At 36.0% G+C, this 25,704-nt stretch overlaps 1 protein-coding gene across 16 annotated transcripts in view; it reads left to right on the top strand.

The window, feature by feature from the left end:
- Positions 1–25,454, top strand: part of LOC149551451 (phosphoglycerate mutase-like protein 2) — a 130,503-nt gene extending 105,049 nt beyond the window's left edge. For 10 of the 16 annotated variants that reach the window (XM_089786954.1, XM_089786951.1, XM_089786947.1 and 7 more), the window contains 5 exons: positions 2,903–2,977; positions 3,183–3,271; positions 19,417–19,536; positions 24,692–24,736; positions 24,882–25,454. In XM_089786954.1, the coding sequence (XP_089643080.1) occupies positions 2,903–2,977; positions 3,183–3,271; positions 19,417–19,536; positions 24,692–24,736; positions 24,882–24,993 (441 nt within the window). In that variant the 3' untranslated portion in view covers positions 24,994–25,454. The remainder of the gene's footprint in view (positions 1–2,902; positions 2,978–3,182; positions 3,272–19,416; positions 19,537–24,691; positions 24,737–24,881) is intronic. The other 6 variants (XM_089786961.1, XM_089786962.1, XM_089786956.1 and 3 more) reach the window with 1 other exon arrangement.
- Positions 25,455–25,704: the final 250 nt, after the last annotated feature.

Raw genomic sequence — 25,704 nt, forward strand, 5'->3', positions numbered from 1 at the left:
GTTTGGCGTGGGCTTGAGGAAGGCTGAAAATTCCTCCATTGTTGCACTATGAGCTGGGTCTGCATACTAGTTAACTGTGCCAATTTGCTGAAGGTCCCATCTGCAAATTAACTGAGGTTGTGGATGGTGCTGATGTATAACATTCCACTAAACAATTTGATTTGAATTGAGGAATAAGAAGTCTGCTAGTGTGGTGTTGAACCTGTTGCATTTTCCTTGTAAACAGCTTCGTTTTCTTGAGTAGTGGGCTGCCATTCACCTGGCTTTAGCATTGTTCAAGTATATGCATCTGCGTTGGTTTTCCTAGTACCTGCATTTAAAGGAGACACGTTTTGCAGAAGCCAAGATACTGGTATTTGGTGCCAACAATCAGAGCAGCATTTGAAGATCTGCATTTTCTGGTCTAGGAGTTGCGATTGGATAGGGAACTGCCTACCAACGTCATTATTTGCATCCAGGTTCTTTAGTAATTAATTTTTTCTATGTTCATGTTTGTAATAATTGCAAAGTTCATTATTGCAATTGAAATCATTATACTGGCAATTCATACCAGTTTTTCTTAGGCATTCTTATAAGTCTGAAAAAACACACAAGAAAGCATATATATGTCAAAACCAAAATAATTGTAGAAACTCCAAAGCAAAAAAAAGAAAAAAACAATTTCTTCAGCATAGTTCTTGAGTGAGCAAGCAGGGCTCTTTATAGGCTTAGATGGAAATTGGATTTTGGCTAAAGAAGCGGCATAATGCGAAGAAGAATGGCATGGGGTGTGATATACCACATTACACGTCCTTTGCCATTTAGTATTATAACACACAATTGAATATTTTACCCATAAATAGTAAAATACTTATTTAAGAAAATATCAAATTTCTTGAGTGCATCAAAGGACACATTTTTCATGTTGAAATCAAAGCAGTTGATGCAAAAACGTTGGCTAAGAAGTATTTTCATTCTTTTCTAAATAAGAAAACTATAAAGAATTGTTGGGCATGTTCTTTTCTCAATAATTTTCAACAAAAAAAATTATAACCTCCATATTTATGGACAGGAATTCAATCTTATCTTTGTAATTGTGTGGATTCAATTGGGAAACAATATTTGTATATTACCAACCCTTGTTCTAACTTCTAACATTTTTAATTTTCTCTATGTCAAATTTTGGAAACAATTTCTTATTTAACCTAAGTTCTTGTTTGTTTCCCAACTATGTTGTAAGGAGAACCATTTTTTTCCAATTGGATTAGGTTTTCAATATTGCTGATTTTTCTATTGTTTAGCTATATAATTAAAACTTGTTAATATTTTAGTTTGATCTCAATGATGATACTGGAGAATTCACTATTCTTCGGATGTAGAATGACCATCAGTACCTGCTTTTCCTTGATGTAATTCGAAGACCTTTCTTCACATGGTGGATCACATGTGCGGCCCCACGCTCTGAGCAAGTTATTGAATTCTTCAATTATGCCAGTCTTGATAAAGTCAATCTAGATCATCATCTCTATCTTGAGGTTTGTGTCCATGTCATCCCTAAACTATGACTAAGATGGGAATCTTACTTTTCATCCCACTTAGTATATGATGACAACCAACATGACTGGAATATTCATCACCAGTTCAATTTATTGGCAATGTGGAGACCACTCACATGGGAAAACGTATTTGATCATGGAGAATTGACTCCTCCACTACCGTCACCAGCCAACAGCTCATCATGTGATAGTACTGATAGTTAGTGGGAATCTCTTTTGTAAATGGCCGTCACTGTCTTTACTTTAAGGACATACCGCCTTACCTAGTCACCAGGTTCTCGGTAAATTATTACCTGCTAGGTAGTTATAAATAAGTTCATGTGGAAGCATATTGGGCATTAGTCATTTTAGAGTCTAAGAGTCTTAGAGAGTCAATTTGCAAGTAGATAGTATGCTCTTCTCTTTATAGAGAATCGGTAATCAAACCTTGCTAGTTTAAGTCTTCAATCATCCTAACTTCTCTATATGTATTAACATTTGAAGGAATATTGAAGCCGTAGCCGTTCGGCCTATAGCCTCCGTCACTAGTTCTATCCTATATCTGTCCTTTTAGTCACAACGTAGTTAACATAACTATGTTGTTGCTCTTAGTAATTGGATAGTGTTTTTTCTCATTTGGTCTGGCCTTATTTCTTACAATAGCTGTGAATAGCTATAGAGGCAAGAGTAATAAGAAATTGTGAAAGCTGAAAAATTATTAGCTTTTAATTTTATTTTTGATAATGAAATTATGCATATTCTTTTAAGTGTAAATTTTTGAATTAACAATGGTAAAACATTGACTTACTAATATTCTATTTACAAAATCTGATATTCAGCTCTAGTGGAGGTTATACTTTAGCTTTATAATATTCTATTTACAAGATTTAACGAACATTTGGTTCTAGTGGAAAAATGGTTGATATGTCAAACTTTAGAATGGCAATACTTTAGGGTCTATATTTTTCTACTTATAAGATTTAGTAATCTTTTGCTTAGTCTGAAAGATTCCTTAACTTTTTAAGTAAAAGGGGTTCTATATCTTAGAATCAAAAGGAAGCTCTCAATTATTACCTTTATTTATTTTTAATTACACTTATTAATTCATTTATGTGATTATTGCTCCTTGACTTCTAGGTAGAGTAGATAATAGTTAATCATGGATCAAATCAAAAAATTCTCTAATGCCAGTTGGAGCACAGCTACTTATTGTAATAATGATGCCAATATGATAGTATTTTCATTATAAGTTTTGACAAACAATTGCAGTATTTATATCACGAATGGACTTATAAAAGGTTTAGCCCTTTAATATAATAGAGGCTCTAAGGACAGTTTTGACATTTCAATATATTCAATTTAGGTTATAATATCCTTTCTCTTCGCAGGGACTACATCCATGTGACAAGAGGAAAAGCATCAGCAAGTATAAGAGCCTTTTCCCTGGCATTGATTTTTCTCTGGTAAGATGCTAGGCATCTTTTCTGTCCGGACATTAAATTTAACGTTATTGTTTGTTCCTTAGAAATTGTTTCTTCTTATAGATGATTATCATTATATTTGTGTGGATGATTGTTTCTTGTCTTTTTGGTTTAGCTTTATTTTATTCTGATATTTTATTTAACCGTGTGAGCTGAAATCCAGACCATTTCTTATTACTTTATATAGGTAGAAACAGATGAAGATGTTCTGTGGAAGCCAGATAATAGAGAAAAAGATTATGAAGTTGCAGCTCGTGGAAGAGCTTTCATTAACTGGTTTGTATCAATGATAACCCACGTCAAGTTTTTACCCACAAAGACATAATGTACTATCCTAGAAATTTTGCAGAAGTATACATGTTATTTGTGCCCACAGATTACTCAGTCCTCCCACGTCATTAATGTGTGTGTCAAAAACGGAAGTGCAGTTACTTTTAACAAAGTCATGCAATAAGATGAGTGTAATACTTCAGTCTTTAGGGTGCTAACTTTCAAGATAATACTACTGCTCAATAGGGTATTGTGTTACTGCACAACTTTTACCATTGTTCTAATATGACAACGTAGAATATAAACCAGATTAGTTGTTCTCCTAGGTTGCTTATGAGCTAAGATATATGGTAGAAGGACATAACTAAGCAAGTTAGCACTTGTAAATGACTTTCAACATGCAAATGCCAATAAGTGATGTCTTAAATTACAGCTATTGAGATGACAATTGACAAATCAATTGTGGTTTCTACAAGAACTTTATTCTTGTACTGATCAATATGGTAGCACAATCATGTGCATTTTGCAGATTGGGTCACTAACTCAAAGGCCTGATGTAAAGGGGTTTCATTAATAGTTTAATATTCAGAGCTTTCTCTACAGTCGACATGGGATTGGCAGCCAAAAAATTAACTACACAATAAAACTTTTCATCTCAGCAGTGATCATGCTACTAGATGATCCAGTTCCCTCACCATCCAACAGCTAATGTTAGTCCCAAAAATATTCAGGAGGATAAAGAAGAGAAAATCTGCAAGATAGCTCAAAATCAAAGAAGGGCAGTTTCAATGGAAAACATTAGATACCATTAATAAACTTCACTCTGCAACAACTATAAACAAGGTAGTGATCAGCCCAAGAATTGCTTGTCGCTCATCTTATAGAAGGCAGATTAATTGTAAATTCTAAGAATAGGTCCCTTCTCTCCACCCTCAAGGCCTCCTCATCTACACACATAATCACTTGAGTTAGTTTGGATTTAAAAGGAGGAAGTAATACATCTTCTCTCACACACACCTTAACCAAGTTTGGGGTCAGACCTGCATATTTGAACATGCCTGAAAAACTCTATTTGCGCTCTTCCACCCACGGTCTCTCTCCACCAATGCAAATCTACACTCATAGGCTTCCTTGGTATTCATGTTACCCTAAACACCAACTAGACTTATTTATTGCATGTAAAGCTCCACCAAGATACCTGATTTCCCTTCTTCACCACTCCTTTCTTGACTCGGTGTGGGACTTTACCAAAGAGCTCAAAGCACTGCACAATGTGCTGAAGTACAAAGCAAAAGCATTCCCTACTTTGAAACTGTCTTATTTAGATTTCTTATTTATGCTTGAAAGCCATATAGAAAAACAGAAAAAATTGACTAGATGGAGTGCAGCAGCATTCAAAATCTCTTGATGCCATTAATGACAAAACTCCCCAAATCTGCTGAGAGACAAATTGCTGCAATGATCCAAATTCTTGCTGATGTTAATCTTGCTGCAAAGTGTGTGACCGGTCAAAGAGAATTGCAGTGTAGGAAAAAATTTCTGGTGGTAAAAATACTCTTGAAAAATCATGAGCAGATTGAATATATTTGTTTCTTTTTTATACATAAATGAAATGATTGGTTAAGGATTACATTTAGCCAACCTGAATTTTCACATTATATTGCAATGGATCCAAATTAACCTTATTGGAATAACTTCCCAAAAACTGAACATTGTTTTATTTACATAAACAATAAATTAACCTATTTATTTATTATTTAATATACTAAACTATAAAAAGATGTAATATTCCAACATTCGCCCTTTGTTGTGATAATTATAGTAGTTTTGTCATTGAGGGGTTAGCAGTTGGCTGACAGATGGCAATCTGACACCCTTATAAATGGTATTGTATTTGTTTTCGAAAAGAATTGTTAGGTGGTTATGTTGGTATAGTACTATAGTGACATTGTTGTGGCTATAGAGATACATTGCAATTCTATGATCGATGCATATATATCTATGAGTTTTCTATACATTGTGCATGTGTAGTGTTACATTCTACTTGCATTCTATCGTGTTATGAACAATACCCTACGGGGCAAACATTTGGCATCGTTGCTTGAACGAATCTGGGAGAATGAACTACCCAAGGGGACAAAAGATGATAGATGGATGACATGGCGAGAACCCTATAATGGGCCAGTCAGCAAATAAACAAGTCAACAATTATGAAGAATTTGAAGGGGAAAGAGTGCTAACAAAGGATTGTGCAAATATACTGAAGGCGTCCATCGAGACTTATGTCCGAAGGGAGGTTGAATGTGAAGAAGTTCTTGAGAGTGGCCCGAGATACACTCGAGGTAAGTCCAATTGTTGATCATCTTATGTGCCGCTTGCCAAGGATTTTGGCACAACACTTTATTTTCCTCCACAACCTGTGGAAAGAGGAAAACCAGGAGGATTTTCATCAATAGTTATTACAACAATACGAGAAGACGACCCTAAACGAAGAGAGCATCATGGGAGTCGTCAATAGAAACGCATCCTCAATCCATACAAAAGAGGTAATTGATGTCATTGACTTTGAACAAAGATAGGGAGCTTATTCTAAAGGGACAAGACGATGAGAACAAAGCCATTCAAAGAGCACCAAGGTTGGAAGAGCAAGTTGAGCAGAGATGGCAGCTATGGAGAATTGTAGAAGGATAAATTGAAGGAGACGGGGGGAACACAAGGGGGTTAACTAAAGAGAACCAGAGGATGCCAAAGGGTACGAAGTGGACCAGAGTTTTGAAGGGTATACTAGTGGAGAATTTGCTGAAGGTAACGACATATCTGAATTAATCGAAAATACTCAAAACCATCTAGGACACCTAATCTTCATGCTAAAAGAAAGTAGGGACTGTCAAGGATTAGAACTAGTGACTCCATACTAAAGGGAGTCAAGCAGATTAGATGGCCAAAGTACATAGAGTGCAAAGAAGGCCAAAGACAAAGGCATAGAGGATACGACCACAATCAAGTGTTAGGACACCACAATGTTGTAGTCAAAACAATACGTATGGGTCCAGTGTACCGAAGTTGGGAGCAATTTTGATTGAATTGAGTATATAGAGTGGGTCACAAGGCACCGTCCTAATGTCAAAAAATCAAAAGTTGCCAAAGTTCAAAAGGGATGGATCCGAGGATCTTGTGTGACATTCTAAGACACGTCAAACAATTTGGTTGGCCAATGGGAAAGCTAACCAGGATGACTAGGTGGTACAATTTCCTACCACACTATTGCGGTAGTAATAGATTGGTTCTTTGAACTAGACAAAACCACGGTGGGAACATGGTTGGACTTGAAGAAGGTATTCCAAGCATAATTCAAATTGCTTTGGGATGATAATGAGATTGTAGCCAAGATCTATAGAACAAAGCAAAGCAAGTATGAAATTGTGAGAACATACAATCAACGACTCAAGGCTCTGATTAGGAAAATGGAGAATCAATTGACACATGGACTAAAGAATTGCTGGTTTGTAGAAGGATTGAGATCCTCATTGAGAAAGAAGATGAAATTTGTCCACTTGACGTCATATGAGGATATCTACAATCCATAGTTCCCAAACTCAAACTCGACATGGATTCAACAAAGTTGACTCAACTCGGGACTTGACAAAATATTTTTAGAACGTTTCAAAAAGTAAGTTTTTGGGGAATTTTTCCTAGGACGAGATTTCGTCATGGGTCAATGCTCAAACAAGGTGAATCGAGTCGAAACTCACTAGGGCTTGGAGAGTCTTGGAGAGTCTGGGAACTATGTTAGAATCAAGCCATGGATATAGAAAGCGAGGACAAGACATGGAAAAAGAATCAGTTGAATCATGATGACTCTAGGAAGGGAATAGTAGCAATATGGAAACAAGTAAGAAGTTGCAAGCATTAAAGGACATGCACCAAATCATGAAAGAATTGAAGGTCACAACGAGAAGTAGTAGTAAGAGTGAAGAGGAATTGTGGTGTGCAGACTACAAGGAAGGCCACATAAAAGGTGTACGTCCTTAAAAGGTACTCTATGACATTTATCAATTATTGGGACACTCCACCAAGGAGTACCCATACAATATGAAAACCATAGGTGCACAAGTGCTCTTTGCATGGGAGTAGCCATTGATGGCCATAACTACCACCACCCCAAAACAACAGGCAATACAACTGCATCATCTAGTGGCTACTGGAGTAACCAAAAAGGTGGCAAAAATAATAATAATAACTGATGTCGTATATAGTGTGATGACAAAGGACAACTAATAATTTAAATTCAGGACTCTAACTGATGGGGACATTTTGCTCAATATTTCTGAAAGGAGGAGAATCTAGAGCATCTGTGTCGATGGTGTGGTCCGAATGACCATAACGATGCAAACTACCCAAAATTAGGAGAAAACTTGTTGAATATGGATAGATCAAGAGGGCAAGAGGTGTTAGAGCACAAGTGAAGAAAACGAGGTATCCAAACCCTTGTACAAAAAAGGAGAGGTTATGAGAAGCTAAGACCAATGTTGAGACGAAAATGATGGAGGAGCAAAGGGAAACAAATGACACTTTTAATACTTCGCTATGTATGGAGTCTGATTAGAATGTCCTAAGACAACTGTTGTTGACAAAAGTGCCAATAAAGATTAAAGATCTAGAGATTATGCCACGAATGAGAGAGGCTATAATGAGCACAACAAATGTGCTTATCCATATGGTGGCAATCCACTCAAAGATTTCGGTCAGCTCTTCAGTGAACCCAATGTTATTAGCAGTGAACAACAGAAGGCTTACGTGCAGTAGTGAGCCCTTCCTACCCAAAAGCGAACAGACCAGCAGATTCCATGAATAAGATACTAGTTGCGGTTATATAAAAGTCATGTGGTGTTGAAAAAGAGGATTGGGTGGAAAGGCTTCACACTCTTCTACTTGATGTATGGCCACGAAGCAATCCTACTTTTCAAGTTCATGGTACCTAGTCTATATATACCCATTGAGAATCGATTTGGCAATATGGAAAGCTTGCCTTAAAGGTTGTACGCATTAAACAAGTTGGATCAATGAAGAATGATGACTCAGTGGGTGACAGAGGTAGCCTAGGAATGTTGAGGTAAAGGATCGCTGCAAATGTAATAATGTTGTCATAATTTTTTGTGTGTTCAAAGTGTAGATTTGAATGTGTATAAATATGAGCAAAAGAGACATGTCCCTATGGTTTATAAGTTAATAACCATTTAGACAATATTAGTAATTATTTAAACATAATTATAAATTATATATATATATATATATATATATATATATATATATATATGTATAAAAGTTTGTCTAATTAATGATTAACCAATAACCATAAATGAATTATCTCTAGGTCAATTCAAAGTGAAGCTACAATATTAACACTCCCTCTCAGCTAGGGAGGATTGTTATAGAACTCATTATGCTCTCAAGCATAGTTTAAAATATCGGCATTATATCGCCAAACCCACAGTATATCACGGGAGTTTCCAGCGGCCGAATATATTGCCGAATATATCGGCACCGTTAAATGGAAAAAACCCGCGGCGATAAATGGGAAATAAATCACGTGATAAACCTAAAAATCGGCAAAAAAACCATTGAAAATCGCATTGACTGGTCGTTGGGATTTTCGGTAAAAAAATTAGATTTACAACATTTAAAATCTTCACTCCCAGCCGCGTTTGATATTTACGCGAAAACGACTTCCTCCAGCAGAAGCCACGACCTCCTCCAGTGGCAATGTTTATAACTTTATATAGTTGAACGAGTTTAGTTTTGGACAAGTGAGCAAGGTGTAGGGGGCAAAGGTGTCTGGTTGTGCTTGATGATGTTTGGATGGCAGTGTTCAACTGTATAATTGCATTCGACCTCCTACTCTTGGCATTCGATCTCGATTTGCAGATTTTGACTTTTCTTGCAAAACTCTTGGTGGTATGTGAAATATTTTTAATTTAAAAAAAAAATTAATATATAGTGTAACTTGTTATATCAAACTATATATATTATAACTATATAAAACTATATATATTATGTATATATACAGTTATGATTCCAGTTTTAAACACAGTCAGGATAGTTTTATGTCCCTTAGTTATCCAGTTTTAAATTTGCATGATTCCAATTTTAAACACAATTAGGATAGTTTTAAATTTAATATCAGTAAATAACAGTATAACATGTTATATCAAACTATATATATTATAACTATATAAAACTATATATTTGCATGATTCCAGTTTTAAACACAGTTAGGATAGTTTTAAATTTAATATCAGTAAATAACAGTATAACAAAATTGGAAAGAACTATTAATGTTAATATAAATGTCCCTTAATTATCAGCAAGGTAAATAACAGTTGGATACTCATTCTATTTTATTTTGCTTATAGACTAATTCCAATTTATTTTAAACCTGAACAATTGGACAGTAGATCTCACCCTCCTTTTGATAAAAGTTGGATTACAAATCATTAAATTCTATATATTCATATTGTTGCAAATTATGTTTGATATCAATCTTATTTTATATTTGATTGTTCATTCTTATACTTGCAGAGTGTAGACTTCGAGTGTCAGTGACATACCTATAGAAACAGGATGACTAGTGGAGGCAAAGCTAAGGATCCTTTATGGAAACATGGGATCCTGGGGGTAATTAGTGGACATGTCAAATGTATCCATTGCCATAAGAAAATGACTTCAAGGATAAGTCGATTGAAATACCATCTTGCCAAGATTCCATGCAATGATATTACAGCGTGTGAAGAATGTCGAGAAGAGGTTACAAGAGAGGCTTTGACAAGCCTACAAAAATATGCACAAAGTAAGGCAGAAAAAAATAGGACATTTGAAGCCATGGCAGCCCCAATGGGGACTTTTAGTTCTACAAGATCAGAAATAGGTGGAGAGGGTTCTTCTATTGGGCCTTGGATACGAGGATCGAGAAGTACGAGTGGGTCTCTTGCAGACTTTTGGGTTTCACATAATACTCCTGGTGCTCAACTCGGCTTGCTAGGCACTGCATGGAACAAAGAGATGCATGAGAAGACAAAGGTGGCAATTACAAGATTTTGGATCTGCAATGATATTCCCTTCAATTCTTTATGCGATCCGCATTGGGATCAAGTGGTAACTTCCATTTCTTTGTCTGGTAAGGGGTTAAAGCCCCCAACTCCCTATGAGGTGAGTGGGCCATTGTTACAAGATGAGGTAAGAAATATTCATCAGCTTGTAGAAGAGCAAAGAAGAGTTTGGGAATAGAAAGGTTGCACTATTATATCTGATGGGTGGACATGTGGCAGGAACAAGACGCTCATCAACTTTATAGTTGCTTCAGGAGGGCAGTTGATATTTCTAAAATCAGTTGATGCCTCTAATCAGGTAAAAAATGCAAAAAAATTGTGTAACATGCTGGATGAGGTGGTAATAGAAGTGGGAGTGGCTAATGTCATCTAGATTGTAACTGATAATGCAGCTGCATATGTGGCTATCGGTAGACTTCTCATGGAGAGACATCCCACATTATTTTGGAGCCCTTGTGCTGCCCATTGTCTTGACTTGCTTCTTGAGGATCTAGGGAAACTGAGCTGGGTGGAGAAGGTGGTTGAAGATGGAAGGAATATTGCTAAGTACATCTACAATCATACATGGGTCTTGAGTCTTATGAGAGAGCACACTAGTGGTAAGGATCTTGTACGAGTAGGGGTCACATGTTTTGCTACCAATTTTCTTAACTTGCAAAGCATATCTGAGACATTGATAGACCTCAGGCGCATGTTTCTTGATAAGAAATGGTTAGAGAGCCCTTATGCTAGGAAGCCTGAAGCAGAGAAGATTGTGAGGATTGTGTTTGATGGTAGCTTTGAAAAGCTGATGGCAGAGACCTTCAAAGTAAGTTTTCAAGTATTCATTGATGATTTAATATTCAATTTTGAAATATTTTCCTTGGCTGATTTTTGTATGTTTTATTATATCTAGGTATCATAACCGTTGGTGAAGGTTCTACGAATTGTGGATGGGGATAAAAACCCCATGGGGTTCCTATATGAGGCCATGGATAGTGCAAAAGAGGCCATTCAACACTTCTATAGGTCAAATGAGACCAAATATAGACCCATATGGAACATCATTGATCGTAGGTGGAACCGACAACTCCACCAACACATTCATGCAGCTGCCTACTTCTTGAACCCCAAGTACTATTTTTCCAACACTTTAAAGCAAATGCAGAGGTTCAAATTGGCTTGGACACATGTATTTGAAGATTAGTTGCTAATACAGACCTCCAAGACCTCATACTTGATGAGTTGCAGAGCTACAAGAAGGAAGAGGGGCCATTGTTTTCTTCTCCTGATTGCAAACGTAGGAGATACACCTGGCAGCCAGGTAAAAAAGAATGTGTTTAGTTTTATCATACCATTCATTTTGCTCATGAAGTTTATTGGAAGTTTTGCCACATTATAAATGCTTTTTTTAGTCCTTTCAGATCTGTGGTGGGAAGATTATTGTGCCACAATGCCTAATCTTCAAAAGCTTGCCATCCGAATTTTATCGCAGCCTTGTAGTGCTTCTGGCTGCGAGAGAAATTGGAGTACTTTTCAAAACATACACACAAAGAAACGTAATAGGTTGGCTCAAAAGCGCCTGAATGACTTGGTTTATGTGAAGTACAACCTTCTCTTGCACGAGAAGAAGGTGAAAGGGAAAGCTTCGTATGAAGCACTAGACTTGGATGACATTGATCCATACTCAGCTGATTGGATTGCTCCTCCTGATGGTGAGGATGCAGATGTTGGTGAACCTTTACTGACAGATGAGTAGTTAGCTGAGTTTGAGAGAGAAGCAGATGAGTGGAATGTAGATGTGGCAGCACGTGAGGAGGAACATGAGCTTGGTCATCCATCAGAAGCTTTTGTCGAGCATGAGGGACCTGTTAGGGCACCTATTGAGGATGTTGCCACAGCAACTACTTCAACACCACCCACCTAACAACAAGGATCTCTTTTGAGTTTTACTCATAGACGCAATTTATGATTGCTACTTTTAGTTCTCATTGATACTGAGACTTGAACTTAATATGTATTTAGTAGTAGTTTTGTAGAGTTTGACTTCTATGTATCGAACTTATTTATATTAAGATGTTCTACTTGTTTTTTGGTATATGATTCTAGTAGTATGTTAATGATTAATCGACTAAGTTCCTCTTGCTATAAGTATAAATTATTGTTTAACTTAAAACTTTGAATGATATATGGTGGATATCTCAATTTTCAAATTATTATATATTCTACAAATTTGGTGTATGTATGCGTTTTAAAGCATATTTTAAGAAATTTAATATTTTCAAATGTTCAATAAAAGTGCTGATTTATTGCCGAATTTTTCGCTGAGTTTTTGCCGATTCTGAGTTTTCCAAATTTTTTGGGTCAACCGAGATATTGCCGATACTAAGTTTTTAAACTACGCTCTCAAGTATATAGAGAGATATCATATTGATATGATATTCTTAGAATGACATATTTAAGGATATCAAAATATATCCGTCAAAATGGATGTTGTCTTTCGATATCATTTGAAGTATGATTCAACAAGGAATATCAACCATATGATATTCATCATACTTATATTTTCTTGGTATGTGCACTAGCATCATGTCCATGATGCCTTCCAAGAGAATATGTCATATCCTAGAAGGAAATGTGTAATAGTTGCCATGATTTCAGTCCCCTATATTTTTCAAACTTCTAGGATTAGGATTGAGTCAATGTGATGTCATGTCTATGTCTAGATTGCCTTTAAGGAACTTCTCTTCTCATCTATTCGTTTTTGTACACCTAGGTGGGCATTCAAAAGCAATCTAATGCATTGGTTCATATTAGGTCATTAGGAAAGGGAGGGTAAGTTTATGCATTTCCCGGAATTGAAGAAAGTTATCCAGAAACCCTAACTCTACGATCAAGTATTTCATTGAAGGCATGATACATCTGCAATAAGATCGCATTGCATTCAGAATAGATGGCAACTAAAAACATTTGGATCGAAGCTCAGGTCCAAGGTGCAAATCACAGGAACATCATGAAAACCAAAGAAGTCAAATTGACTGCAAAAGAAGCAGATAAAACCTCAGAAATGATGAAAGAACCCAGTCAAAGGTGGTATGACTTTCTTTGAAATCCAATCAATGGCTTATATTTAATCCGTGCGTCTACGTTGCAAAGTTGACAAGTCAAATGCTTCAAAGATTAAAGCCAGATCGTCAAATGAAGACTAGATCGACAGATGGCATTCTAAGATGGAACTATAATGGTCCTTAGAGATGTATCTTCCCAGCTGTCAGATCATAAAGATCAATGATTGTCACATGTTCGCCGGTGATTTAAGATAACCCAGAGTTGACATGGCAAAGCAGTGAAAACCATTGTTCACAAGGTCACAAGGAGTTAAAGATGATCTGAGGTTAGTGTCACGACAGAGCGAAAAGCTTGTGTTTGCAAAGTCGCAAGCAATTTAAGTCAACCTTGGGTTAATAAGGCGAACAAGCGAAAACCAATGATCGCATGGTCGCGAGTGGTTAGAAGAAACCCAAAGTTAAGGCAGCGACAGCAATAGAGGGAAAACAGAATGATTGCATCGTTGCAAAGGGTTAAGAGTAACCTATGGTTATGGCTGTGATGCAGCGAAAGCTAAGGATCGTATGGTTGCTGGCAGTTAAGGGTAACGTGAAGTAAAGGTAATGACAGTGCGAAAGACGATAGCGGTTAAGGTATGCAGTTTTGGCAAGGTCGCCAAATAAGGAACATTCAAGACATTTTCAGTTGCGATCTTGTGAAAGTGTTAATAGTTAAACCTTAAAACAAACAATCGCATTGTCGCTGGTAATCAGACAGTTAAAGGTTTTTAGGTTACGACCGGGCGAAAGTGATAACAGTCAACCTCAAACGGTCATTGCAAGGTCGCAGGTTAGAATACATTGAAGTTGTTTCAAGTTGTGAAGGCGTGATCATGTTAGTGTGCAGTTGTCGTTAAGTCGTCATGGTTAGTAAAATGGAGACACGTCAAGCTGTGAAGTGGCGAATAAAAGGAATCGCAAGGCCACAGGCTAAAAAGAACTCAAAACATTTTAGATTGCGAAACTGCAAAATGAAATAATAATTGTTGGATCACATCATCGCATCGAGTAAAGATATTGAATGAAAGAAAGTTGCGAAGAAGCGACAAGGGAGAAATAAAGAGGATTATTAGGTTTTGACCGTGATTGTTGATAGGAGATCAGCAGTGGAGATTTAAACCTATTATGATCGTTGAGATTCAAATTATATGAATTTGGCGCCAACAGATCAGAGAAGAATATGAACCATTTTGAGGATTTCTAATTATTTCTGTGTTCTTTATTTGATGTATTGAATTGTAATCTATGACTGTTGGATTTTTGAGTGATTCAAGTGCTCTGTTATTGTAACTGATGAATTTGTAATTGGCCAAGAACCCTAAGAGTGGGCCTATATATGTAATTTTCAAATTTAATAGAAAGAATTGACAATTCTATTCAACTTTCCCCCCTGCATTTCCAGATGTTGAGTGGGAATCGAAGAGTTAGATGGAATGAAGGATTTGTATGATGTTTGCAATTAGGTAATGTGATGTTCTGATTCCATTTAGGACTAGCATGCCTAGGTTGATTTCATTGTCTCCTTCAGCTGATCTAACCTTGCATCTTAGAATAGTTGCTATGAGATTATAGGATTGATGCATTTGAAGCTATTAATTCCTTGTCAGATTCCATTTTGGTAAAAGGTTATTAGTTAAGGTGGATTCCATTTCATCTTTCATGTGCATCTTTGCTCTCCCTAGATTGCATTTCAATAGGACTATTCTGCATTTAGATTAGATTAGGAGTAGTATTAAAAGGGCTTTAAGGTAGCTTGTGATATCAATTCCACTGGGTGTTATAGGTTGCCCAAATCTATTTCTGCCTGGGGTGTTTGTAGTTATCAGCATCCGGGTTTATCCTCTTCTGCTCTTAGGTTAAGAGCATACCCCCATTCCAATGATCTATTAAAAACACAATTCATTGCATATATTGCATATAAGGGAGTTGTACCTTATAATTCAGAGGGCAGTGATATAACATATACACTGACCCATTTGTTAGTGACATCCTTTTGTTTCCTCACATTATGGGCATCTAGAGTCAAGGTAAAGCCAGGTAAAGCCAAGTTGCAAGAGGGACAAACTGTTAACCAACAGTTTTTTGTGACTCTGTTGGGGATTGGAATCTAAGTCCATTGTCTAGTTTCTCATTCTCAGAAATCTAAAGGTGTCTTCCCTAGGATGAAGACTAGCAACTCTGTATGAAGGACCTACTTTCTTTGATCTGAGAAGGTCCAGTGTAACTCAATGGCCATGCCAAATTCAAAGACTAATCAATCAACCAAAGTCTTATTAAATCCTACCTTTTTGATCTGTCTTATGCCAATCATCCTATGATGTAGCTTGTGGTTTCCTTGAAGAAACCACAACCCATAGATCTTTATCTACATGCATGTCCTCCATTTTGAGTGTCCACAACTCAAAATTGTTGCCATTAAATTTATCCATTTCTACTCTGTTGGATGTGCTTGTCATATCTAACATGCAATAAGATTATGATATATTCTTTTGCAAAACTCCCACTAAAACTAGATTAGCACAAAAAATCATTTTACCCAACAACAATAACAAAGTTGGCTAGGCTTTAATACCAATTGAAAGGAATCCAAAGTGCGGAATAATGCTTCCAAATGCTAAATCAAATAGGAGAGATGATGCTAAAAATTTCTTACAAAACCTCAAGCTATTGCAAACTAGATAAACACACATGAATTCAGATTTAAACAAATAAACTCATAACACTAGATATAAGTGGGAAAACTCTTTTGGGACAAATACCCACCACTCCAAAGCCAGACCCAATTGCATTATGAACAACAAGACAGTTATAATACAATCTCTAGAGCCAATGCTCTCCAAGAGTAATCAGCGGTGATATCTAAATCCAGAATATGTCTAGTGGCATAACGATGCTTTTCAAACATTTCTCTCTTACTCACCATTCTCTTCAACAACACATTTTATTAATTTTATAGAGCTTTTGTGCAAAAGAAAACAGTTCCTAAAGCATCTACATTCAACGCATTTACAACTTATTTTAGGAACTTCCTTTGTGCACAACTCTTGCATTAAAAACAAATCCAAGAGAATAAATTAAAAAAAGATAAACTCTTTGTTTTTTTCCCGCCAAGTCTATCCATGTGCAAGATTGGGTCACATTTAGCATCTTTCGGAAATGTATAAATAAAAACCAATATAACATAATAAAGTTGATTCATCTTATCCCACGATTTGTCATCTTAATTGATTTTTAAAAAAAAAATATTGTGTATGAAAAAAGTAGCATCCCTTGTGATAGTCAAATCACCGAAGTAGTAAAACACAATGAAAATGTGGATGTAAACATATTTCCATAGACATCATCATTTTTCTTGCATCTGTTGAAGCTTCTTAATAGAAAGACTTCATTAATTATCTTATACTATATTTTGGGGGCTTGCATTCAACTTGTATAGTAACTTTTTGAAGTCTATACACTTGCTCAAAAGTACCATGGTAAAAAATTGCGTGGTTGTATTCAGACCACCTCTCTAAAATCGTCAGTAAGAAATGCATCCATTTGATGCACCTCCGATTATATTTGATCATAAGAGAGAAACGTATAGGCTCCACCTTCGAAGTCTGAGTGCAAGTCTTCCTATAGTCAATAACCTTCTTAGAATATCCTTTTGTACGATCACAGCCTCACCTCTCACCAAAACCATTTGTGTGTTGGTCTAGTAGATCCATGCACGTCATACACTTCTCGGCATTCCTTTCCTTTAGGATAGGGTACTAAATTACAAGTTTAACATCAGGGATGTACTCCTCTGTCATAGTTTTCTTCCATTCTTTCTTAGCTTTGAACTTTTGCATTTGATTGTGGATCATGTGTATCCATCCTTATGCTCACAAGAGCAAAATTGGCTATGCCATGCTCATCCATATGGCAGTCTCACACCCCTGATTTCCTTGGCCTCCTTAGGGGTTGAGGCAATCCACTTAAGAGCATACTTGATAAACACCGACTCGACAAACTTAAAATATAAAACTCAACGAAAACTTGATAAGTTAAAAGAATGCTTAGGGTAAAAGATTTGATTTCGAATTCAGTGTAAATTCAACATTTTGGAGCATGTATTTTAGTATAGTAGTATTTCGGGGCATATTTTTAGTAAACTGTTGCATGTTTGAGGAAATTTTTTTCAATATAAATGCATTCTCAGGGCATGTGATGGGGACAGCAAAAAGTACCATTGTTTACAATGGGGCAACTCTAACCTTTTTTCTTGCATTTCAGAAAGTTGAGTCAGCGTACTTGAAAAACTTGGCCATGAAAAAAGTCACAAATACTTGGCAAGTTGCTGAGTCCCATGGAAGTTTGCAGACTACGCTTAAGATGACTAACATCCCCCTAGAAGTGTGAATATCTTTTGTTGAATCTGCAATATTTTTGAGGCCAAGATCATCTGCCGTTGTTGGGTCACTGCCTGAACCTTCATAACAACTAGAGCCTCAAATGACACATCATCCAAAACAATCTCATCAAACTAAAGAATCCACAAAAGTCACCCTAGAAAGAGCCTTAAAGGATGGTTAGGTGTTTTATCATCATCTACATCAACAATCTAACACTAAAGGGATTATTTTTGGAATAATACTACTTATGTGCATTAGCAAAAGTAATCATCTTGGCAAAGACAGTAGCTCTCTGAAGTATGATCTGGCTTTTACTCAACTCCCATTGTAGGCTTTAATCTCCACTAATAGACCACCTTAATTCACTTGTCTCTTAGGATCAAGCTTCTCCCAGTATTCATTAGGAGTATGGGCCCAAGCAAGATTGCCAAAAACTAATTGTATGATAATAGCTGACTTCTAGTAACTCTGCTTTTGTAGAAACAGTGTTCACAATATAGTTAGGACTTGCACAACAAACAGTGTCAGCTGGAAATTTATCAGGCATACCGGTGGCTTGGATCCTACATCACATCATCTTAACAAATATTTTATTGTTTATGTTCATTGCATCATTGTGTAGTGGGCTAATCCAATGAAGGGTAGGCTGTTAAATTATTGATAAGCCTTGTCCGTGCAGCCAAGTCCCAAACCCACTCAATAAAATTGTTATCCAATTACAAGAACAATGAGGTTGATACAGCACCAACCCTAGATTTTACAAGAACAATGAGATTGATACAGCACCAACCCTAGATTTTATTAACTGCTGCAAATCATGCTACATGCATATATTAGTTGCTGCAAAATATCACATATTAGAGGCAGATTTATTATATACATTTTATTTGCAACAACTTCATTCTGGGAAGGGAAGACCCTCACTTATTCCATACTATGAATCTTAAATATTGATACCCAGGGTGGTACCCACTTTTTGTCTTCGCTCTAACTCATGACCTTCTTCCATTTCTTGGGTTGACACTGTTGCAATGCTTCCAACTACAGCAACAACTACTACATTATTGTCAGATTATTGAACAAATAATGATTTTCGTGTGCTTCAAATTCAATGGAAGAAACTGGTTATCTTTCTTGGCCATACAATAAGTAAAATGTATATCATTTGTATCAGTTGAATCTGATAAACACGGGATATTTTTAACACAATATAACTAAATATTAATTGCCCAATGGTATGCCGCAATATTGGTTACTCGCTGGGCCTGAAAGATGGATTTTACTTTCAAACCATGCAATTTCACAGTCCAACAAGGAAACCAAAATATCTTTTCAGAGATAATTATGAACGAGAAGATGTGCAATATAGTTGGAAAAGTAAAATATCAAGGACAACTCACATACATTATTTAATTTAAATTTATATGATGTTGAATGTTATTAAATTAATATATAATTTTTGCTCATATGCTTTTAAAGGAAGTACATACTTTGTTTTGGACTTTTGAGTCTTTTTGTCATGAAAATGAATCTTGCAAGACTAATTATGTGCCAGCTAAAAGGAATCCTTGTTTATGCAGGTTATTGACACGAAAGGAAAAGGAAATAGCAATTGTTTCACATAGTGCATTTTTCATCCACACTTTGGCCCTCTTTGGAGAGGATTGTCATCCACTAGTTATAAACGAGATTCGCAAACCGTAAGTGTAGGAATTACAAATTATGTGCCAAATCTAATAGATGGACCATGCATGTGGAAGATGAAAGCTTTGGCATTGAAGATTGCATCTTGAGTTCAATTGCGTATTCTAGTCTTGTAATTTATCAATCTACTCCTGCATGTTATTCAAGCAATTTGAAATCAATGCGTAAACTCCATGTATGGATTAGAGCCATGTGAATGAGCCATTCTGATTAAAAGTTCTATTTCGATAAAATAAACAAATAGATCAAAGGAAAGAAAATGTTATACAGTTCTCAAGTCCTGATATAGATTGAATATTCTGCTGTAGAAGATGAGTATAGTGATAGCACAAATAACCTAAAACATAAACACAAATGACCTCAACAATTTTCTTTTGATTTATTAGGACTGATTTTATACCAATAACTATTGAAAAAACATAAATTGTGTACATTTCTTTTGGACTGCATACAGTTGTAAAATCAGCAAATATGTGACTGCATAAAATTGTGGAAAAAATGTATGATTGCATACGGATGTAGAAAGAAAATATATAGCTGTTGACTAAGAACATTCGACGGAGACCCCTTTTATCAATGGGAAAAGGTGTGACTGCAAACAGTTGTGGAATAAGAGCTTACAGCTGCAATAAACAGGTGTTACATACAACTGTGAAGTGTAAATCTATCTGTACGATGAGAGAATGGTGGTAACCTTTTTTAATCCATGTTGAAGCATAGAACTATAAGAAGTGTCTTTTGCATTAGGGCCATTAAATAAATGCATAATAAGAGGGTGGAAATTATATGGGTGGGAATCAATAAAAATGCAAGAAAAATATAAATGGGTTAGTCTATTTAATAATAGTAGATATTAGCAGGTGCACACCCTTAGGAACAAAGAGGATAAGCTTTAACATGCAAAGTGCAATGTTAAAAGGAAGATAAAATCATATTATGCTGTCTATTGGCTATAAAAATTTATAAAAGTTAAAAACTTAATGTCTGATGATAAGACAATGGGTTTGAACGTGTATGTGTACACATCATAAATGAGCCGACCTAGCACATATCTAAAGGAGGCCAAATTAAATAAGGCACTTAGCCAAAAATTCATTAGAAAATCCTTAGAAACGATTACAAACACCCAAATAGTTCATCTCTAATCTTATTGTAGAGCAATCACCTTTGAAGAAGAGTGTTGATTGCTGATTAAAGAGTGAAAATTAAACAAAGATATAGATTGACATATTTGAACTATCAAAGGATAAGCAAGGTTGTGTTTGTAATTCATAATAATTTACTTCTTATGCTACATTGTATTTGACTGTTTTATTTACTTAGCAGCTTGTAGAGAGTCATTAGGAGCTAGTTATAACTAATGTTGATGGTTGTGTTCTCTTTGGCAACCACAAAGCACTTATCATGAGATTCGTGTAGTTTGTTGAGAAGACAATCCTTTGTTGATCATACCTAGTCTACAAGCTCTTTTTGAATAAAGGTACTAGTGTGTTATGTCATGTTCCTAGTCAGTCTAAGTTTATGCATATTAGGTGTGTACTTGTGTCTTCTTTATTTCTATCTCTTGTGTGTTTCGCTTCCTAAATAAGTCTTTTTTCCCAACTCTACTCTTTGCTGCTGCTTTTTGTCGAAGTAGCAAACTTTTCCATCCTATCATATGTTTTATTTGTTACCTTGCATTTGTATTTTTCGTACTTATCTACCTTGTTATAGCCCATTGCTTGAACCTTGACCCATCATGCTTTAGTTGAGTTTTTTTTTTTTTTCAATTGTTGAATCCCTGATCCCCAATATTTTCAACTTTTGAATTTTTTCTTTCTCAAAACTTAGTAGCATGTATTGTATTTTTTCAAGTAGTTTGTCTTTGGCATCATTATTTTTCAAATGGAACCCTTCCTGCCCATGGTCACTATTTAATTTTGAAGTTGCAGGTGTACATAGTGACCAACTTGCTTTTCTGTAAAGGCTGTAAAAGTATAAATGTTTTAATCCAAATGATCATCTACTCTTAACCAAATTCTATTCAAAATTTGTTTTGAGCACCTGTTTGAGCATGTAGATATGAGGATGAAAACGTATAGATCTATCGGAGATTAGAGTATTAAATCCCCTTGATTTCAAAGGTTACAGAACACCACTTGTTAGTTGAAGGACAATCTCAGGCAGAAGTCACATCGGGGCTCCATTGTTCATGGACTCAGTTGTGTTGTTTTGGTGTTTATTGTTTGACATGTATGTTGTGACCTTTCCACACATTGCCGTATTGCAAATGGTGGCACACTTTTTTTCTTGGTAGTTTGGTCACTTTGCTTAAGCTGGTTTGGCGGTAGTTTTGATTTTTGAGTTTGAGTTTTGTCCTTGGGGGTATGATCAAGTCACCAGCTCGGGTCCAAGATGCATAACCTTCAAGATTGGAAATTTGGAAGCTGCTGAAGTTACATGGATCGATGCTGACAAAACCACCCATAGGAATAAGATGAAGAAGTGTATGGCAGGCTGACAAAACGAAACCACACTACTGCAGAAGATGCTAGATGTTGTAGAAGGTGTTTTGGATTTTTGCAGACGATACAACTGTGATTTGTTTTGCTACCGAAGTCAGCTTGAACATTATTTATCCTCAGAACTTCTTTCAGCATGTCCATTACCTACACTCAAAGCCAGCATTCTCTCAACCACCCTTACTCTATGTTCAGTTGATACAAGATTGCTCATGGATCTAGATGCTAATCCTTCACAAAATATCACCCGCTTCTGCTTCACAAATGATGCAGGAGCATCTTGCATGAGAAAATTATTGAAAAAAAAAAAAAAAAAATCTAGAGGAGAGAGAAAGTGACGAAAATTAGAGGAGAAATAATAAAAATAAATAAAAAGGGGAAAAAAAGAGAAAAGAAAGGAAAAGGGAATTTTTATTTTCGAAGTGCATAGGTGGCATAATAGACAAAATAAAAAAATAAATGGTTGTCATTCCATTTATTGAGGTGTGTGGGTAGAATTCTAGAAAGTTATGAATATTGTAAAAAGTTGTGGATATTGTAGAAGGTTATGGAAGTTGTAGAAGTTTGTGGAGGAATTTTAGAAGGTTGTGGATAAGTCATGTATTGGGTGGTAAGTGCCTATTTAAGCAAGGCATATGAGCATTTCTAATCAAGCTTGAGAAGTGGAAGCTCGTGGAGTAGAAGCTGTGGAAGGTGAAGCTTGGAAAGGTGAAAGCTTTGGAAGGAAAAGCTTGAATGTGTGAAAGTTGGAAGGTGAGAAATTTGGAAGGTGTGAACGAGAAGGAGAAAGTGAAGAGTGAGTTTTCCTGAGTTTGTGGACAGAGTGCCGAATGTGAGGCAGTTTACAGCAGGATTGTGATGGAGTTGTGAGTGTGTAGACAGAGCGCTGAATGTGAGGCAGTTTACACTTGGATCTTGGATAAGGTTGGAGAAGAGCTAGTGACTGTGGTTTAGAAACAAGGAGGTTGCTTGGTGGCTTGCGAGCACAAGTTGAGATCTCGGAGGTTTCTACCAGTGTGGATTTGGACTAGCTTGGGTTTGGATTGGATCTTGAGAGATCTTGTAGAAATGTTATTGTAATTGCCATTGGATTGTCAAGTATAATAAAATTGCTTGGGAAGTATTTTGTCATCTCTTTGTTTCCTTATTGTTGCATTCTTGGTTGTGAGTTGGTAAGGGTGGTGTGGCCCTTCGTCAGTGGTATCAGAGCGTACCTTCATCAACAAATTATCATTCATTGCTTGTTGGAAAGAAGTAGGGTTCAGGGATCTCTATTTTGTCCTTGTTAGTGAATTGTTTGTGTCTCTTAGTAACTCTTTGGTCAATTCTTGGCATTGTGTATGTCATTGGCTTGAAGATAATGTTCCACTCTTTTCTAATCATACTTTTGCATAATAGTTTCATAATTCCTCCAGGTCTGGTGTATAAATATGGATTTCCCATTCCAACTATGTTCCCAAACTCTTGTTTCTTCTCCTCCCAAGCTGCCTAGCGGTGCCTTACTGCAGTCTGCAGCATTGCTTCTCCTGATTTGTTGTTATTTGCTATCGATGAGAGGTTGGGGTCCTAAGAAAGGCTTCTTCATTGGTATTCTAGAAATATTTGTAGTAAATGATTGTCACCTAATGTGAGCTGTCATATTTCCTGACTCTAGTCTTATTGATAAAGCCTGGTTAAACTTTTTAAGATTTTTAATATTGAGGACCACCTTTTTTGTGATTACTGATAGTGATTGTATGCTAAGTGAAAAGCAAGTTTTGAATGCCTCCTTTATTCTTCCCATACAAATCTTCTTTGAATTGTCTCTAGTTGTTCAACTGACCTTAGAAGTGGTGGGAGCGTGAAAAGATGTAAACAAATTGCAACCTCTTAAACTTGGTTAAAGAGGGGAAAACATTGACAAATCAACTTAAAATAATTCATAATCTATTTTTATGTGTTGAATTATTAGATATACAATATTAAGTTTTTATATATACAAAATAAAAAAGAGGCCCCATGGTACATTAAATATTATTATCAACTTATCATGGTTGTCTGAAGTGGCATTGTTGATAGATAACTCCAGGGAAGTTGAAAGCTGAAACCGTGTTCTCGGTTCTAAGAGATCTTATGTATGCTAGTAAGAGTGGGAAAAACAGGCATATCAAGCACATATATCAGAATTTTTCCACTGCGAGATGAATCTAGAAGCTTCATCTGTTAAGTCTTTCAGGCTTCGGTATTTCAACAAATAAAATTGTCAACAGAATTCCTAGACACATTTTCTCAATTTGTTTCTCCTTTGTGTAACATGTTTGAGCAGCAAAATATCTTTCCAGTAACAAGGGAATAGCATCTTTGAATGTTATTGCTTATATTCTCTTATTCTAAGAGATTGATTTGCAAACATGTATCGGTTTATTGGTCGCATTAGCCCATATGCAACGCGATCGATATCTTCCATAGGCAAAGTTTATGCTTAAGTATTCTATTAACCGCACGGCTATTAGACTAATGCCAATAGTAATATTATTATTTGTAAATCTTGCTTGTTGAGATTAATTTAAACTAGTTATTAGAACAGTTGATTATGATTTCTCTATGGCAATATATTCTTAAATCGATTCATTCAATTTATAGTTTTCAAATCTACTTACATTGTCTGCAGATTTGCTAACTGTGAACTTCGATCATTTGTTGTCTCAGACAGAAGGTGACAAGAACATATCCGTTTCATTTCTCAAGATTTTATTAAGTCGTTAATTTAGACACTTTCTGTTTCCTGCTGTTAAGTAGTCATGTTGCGTTGCATTTACATTGTTTAAATTTCTGACATTCAACTTTTATGTGATTTACAGTGCCATTGGTACTAGCTTACCCGAAACAAATTTTTCAGGGCACATTATTCCTGCTCCTGATGTCCCTAGCCAGGATGATGATGTAAACAATATAGGGAATGAACACGCCTAGCTTCAAAATAATCAGAATCCTACAAAAAAAAAAATTGTAAGCACTCAGAATTCCATCAAAAAGAGCTTCCTGTTGAAGACGCCCATTCATATTTATCAAGAAGTGGTTTTTATACTAGATGTTTTTATGAATTACCTGCGCAAATGCTGGAACCAACATTATGGCAATTGTTGGATAGGAAAACAAAACCAAGAGAAGGAATACTTTGTCTGGAAGAAGACTTATCAGAGCCAAAGAAGTCTTGATATATTTTATTTGTGATTTAATCAACATTTCTGTAATGCAGCCAAAGTCGGCATAGAAGAAGGCGGGCACAAATCAAATTCTGTTCTTTGTAAAAAGGAAAATCGTCCACATATTTGTGATGACCGCCTAACTTGTAGACCCATGTGTTTGCTTTTTAAGATTACATAAGGTCTAGTAAAACTATTGCACCAAATAATCCATGATTTATTTTAACATTTTTTTTGATGAATAGTTCTTTTCAATTAATAAAATTTATTAAGATTACAATTCACAAAAAAAGGCCGGGGGATACAGGATCACCCTGCGAATGAGTTCAATCGGCCGAAGCTGGAGCAAACAACATGGCCGCAGCCAGCAACTATAAACTATTCATAAAAAAAAAACATTTAACATTCAATTTGAGAGGTCCATGATTTATTTTCACATTCAATTTGAGAGGAGCTTTTAAATTCTGTGCATTCTTTT

This window comes from Cupressus sempervirens, chromosome 6, assembly GCF_028749045.1.
Source record: "Cupressus sempervirens isolate cs-2001-9-10 chromosome 6, ASM2874904v1, whole genome shotgun sequence".
Classification (NCBI taxonomy): Eukaryota; Viridiplantae; Streptophyta; class Pinopsida; order Cupressales; family Cupressaceae; genus Cupressus; species Cupressus sempervirens.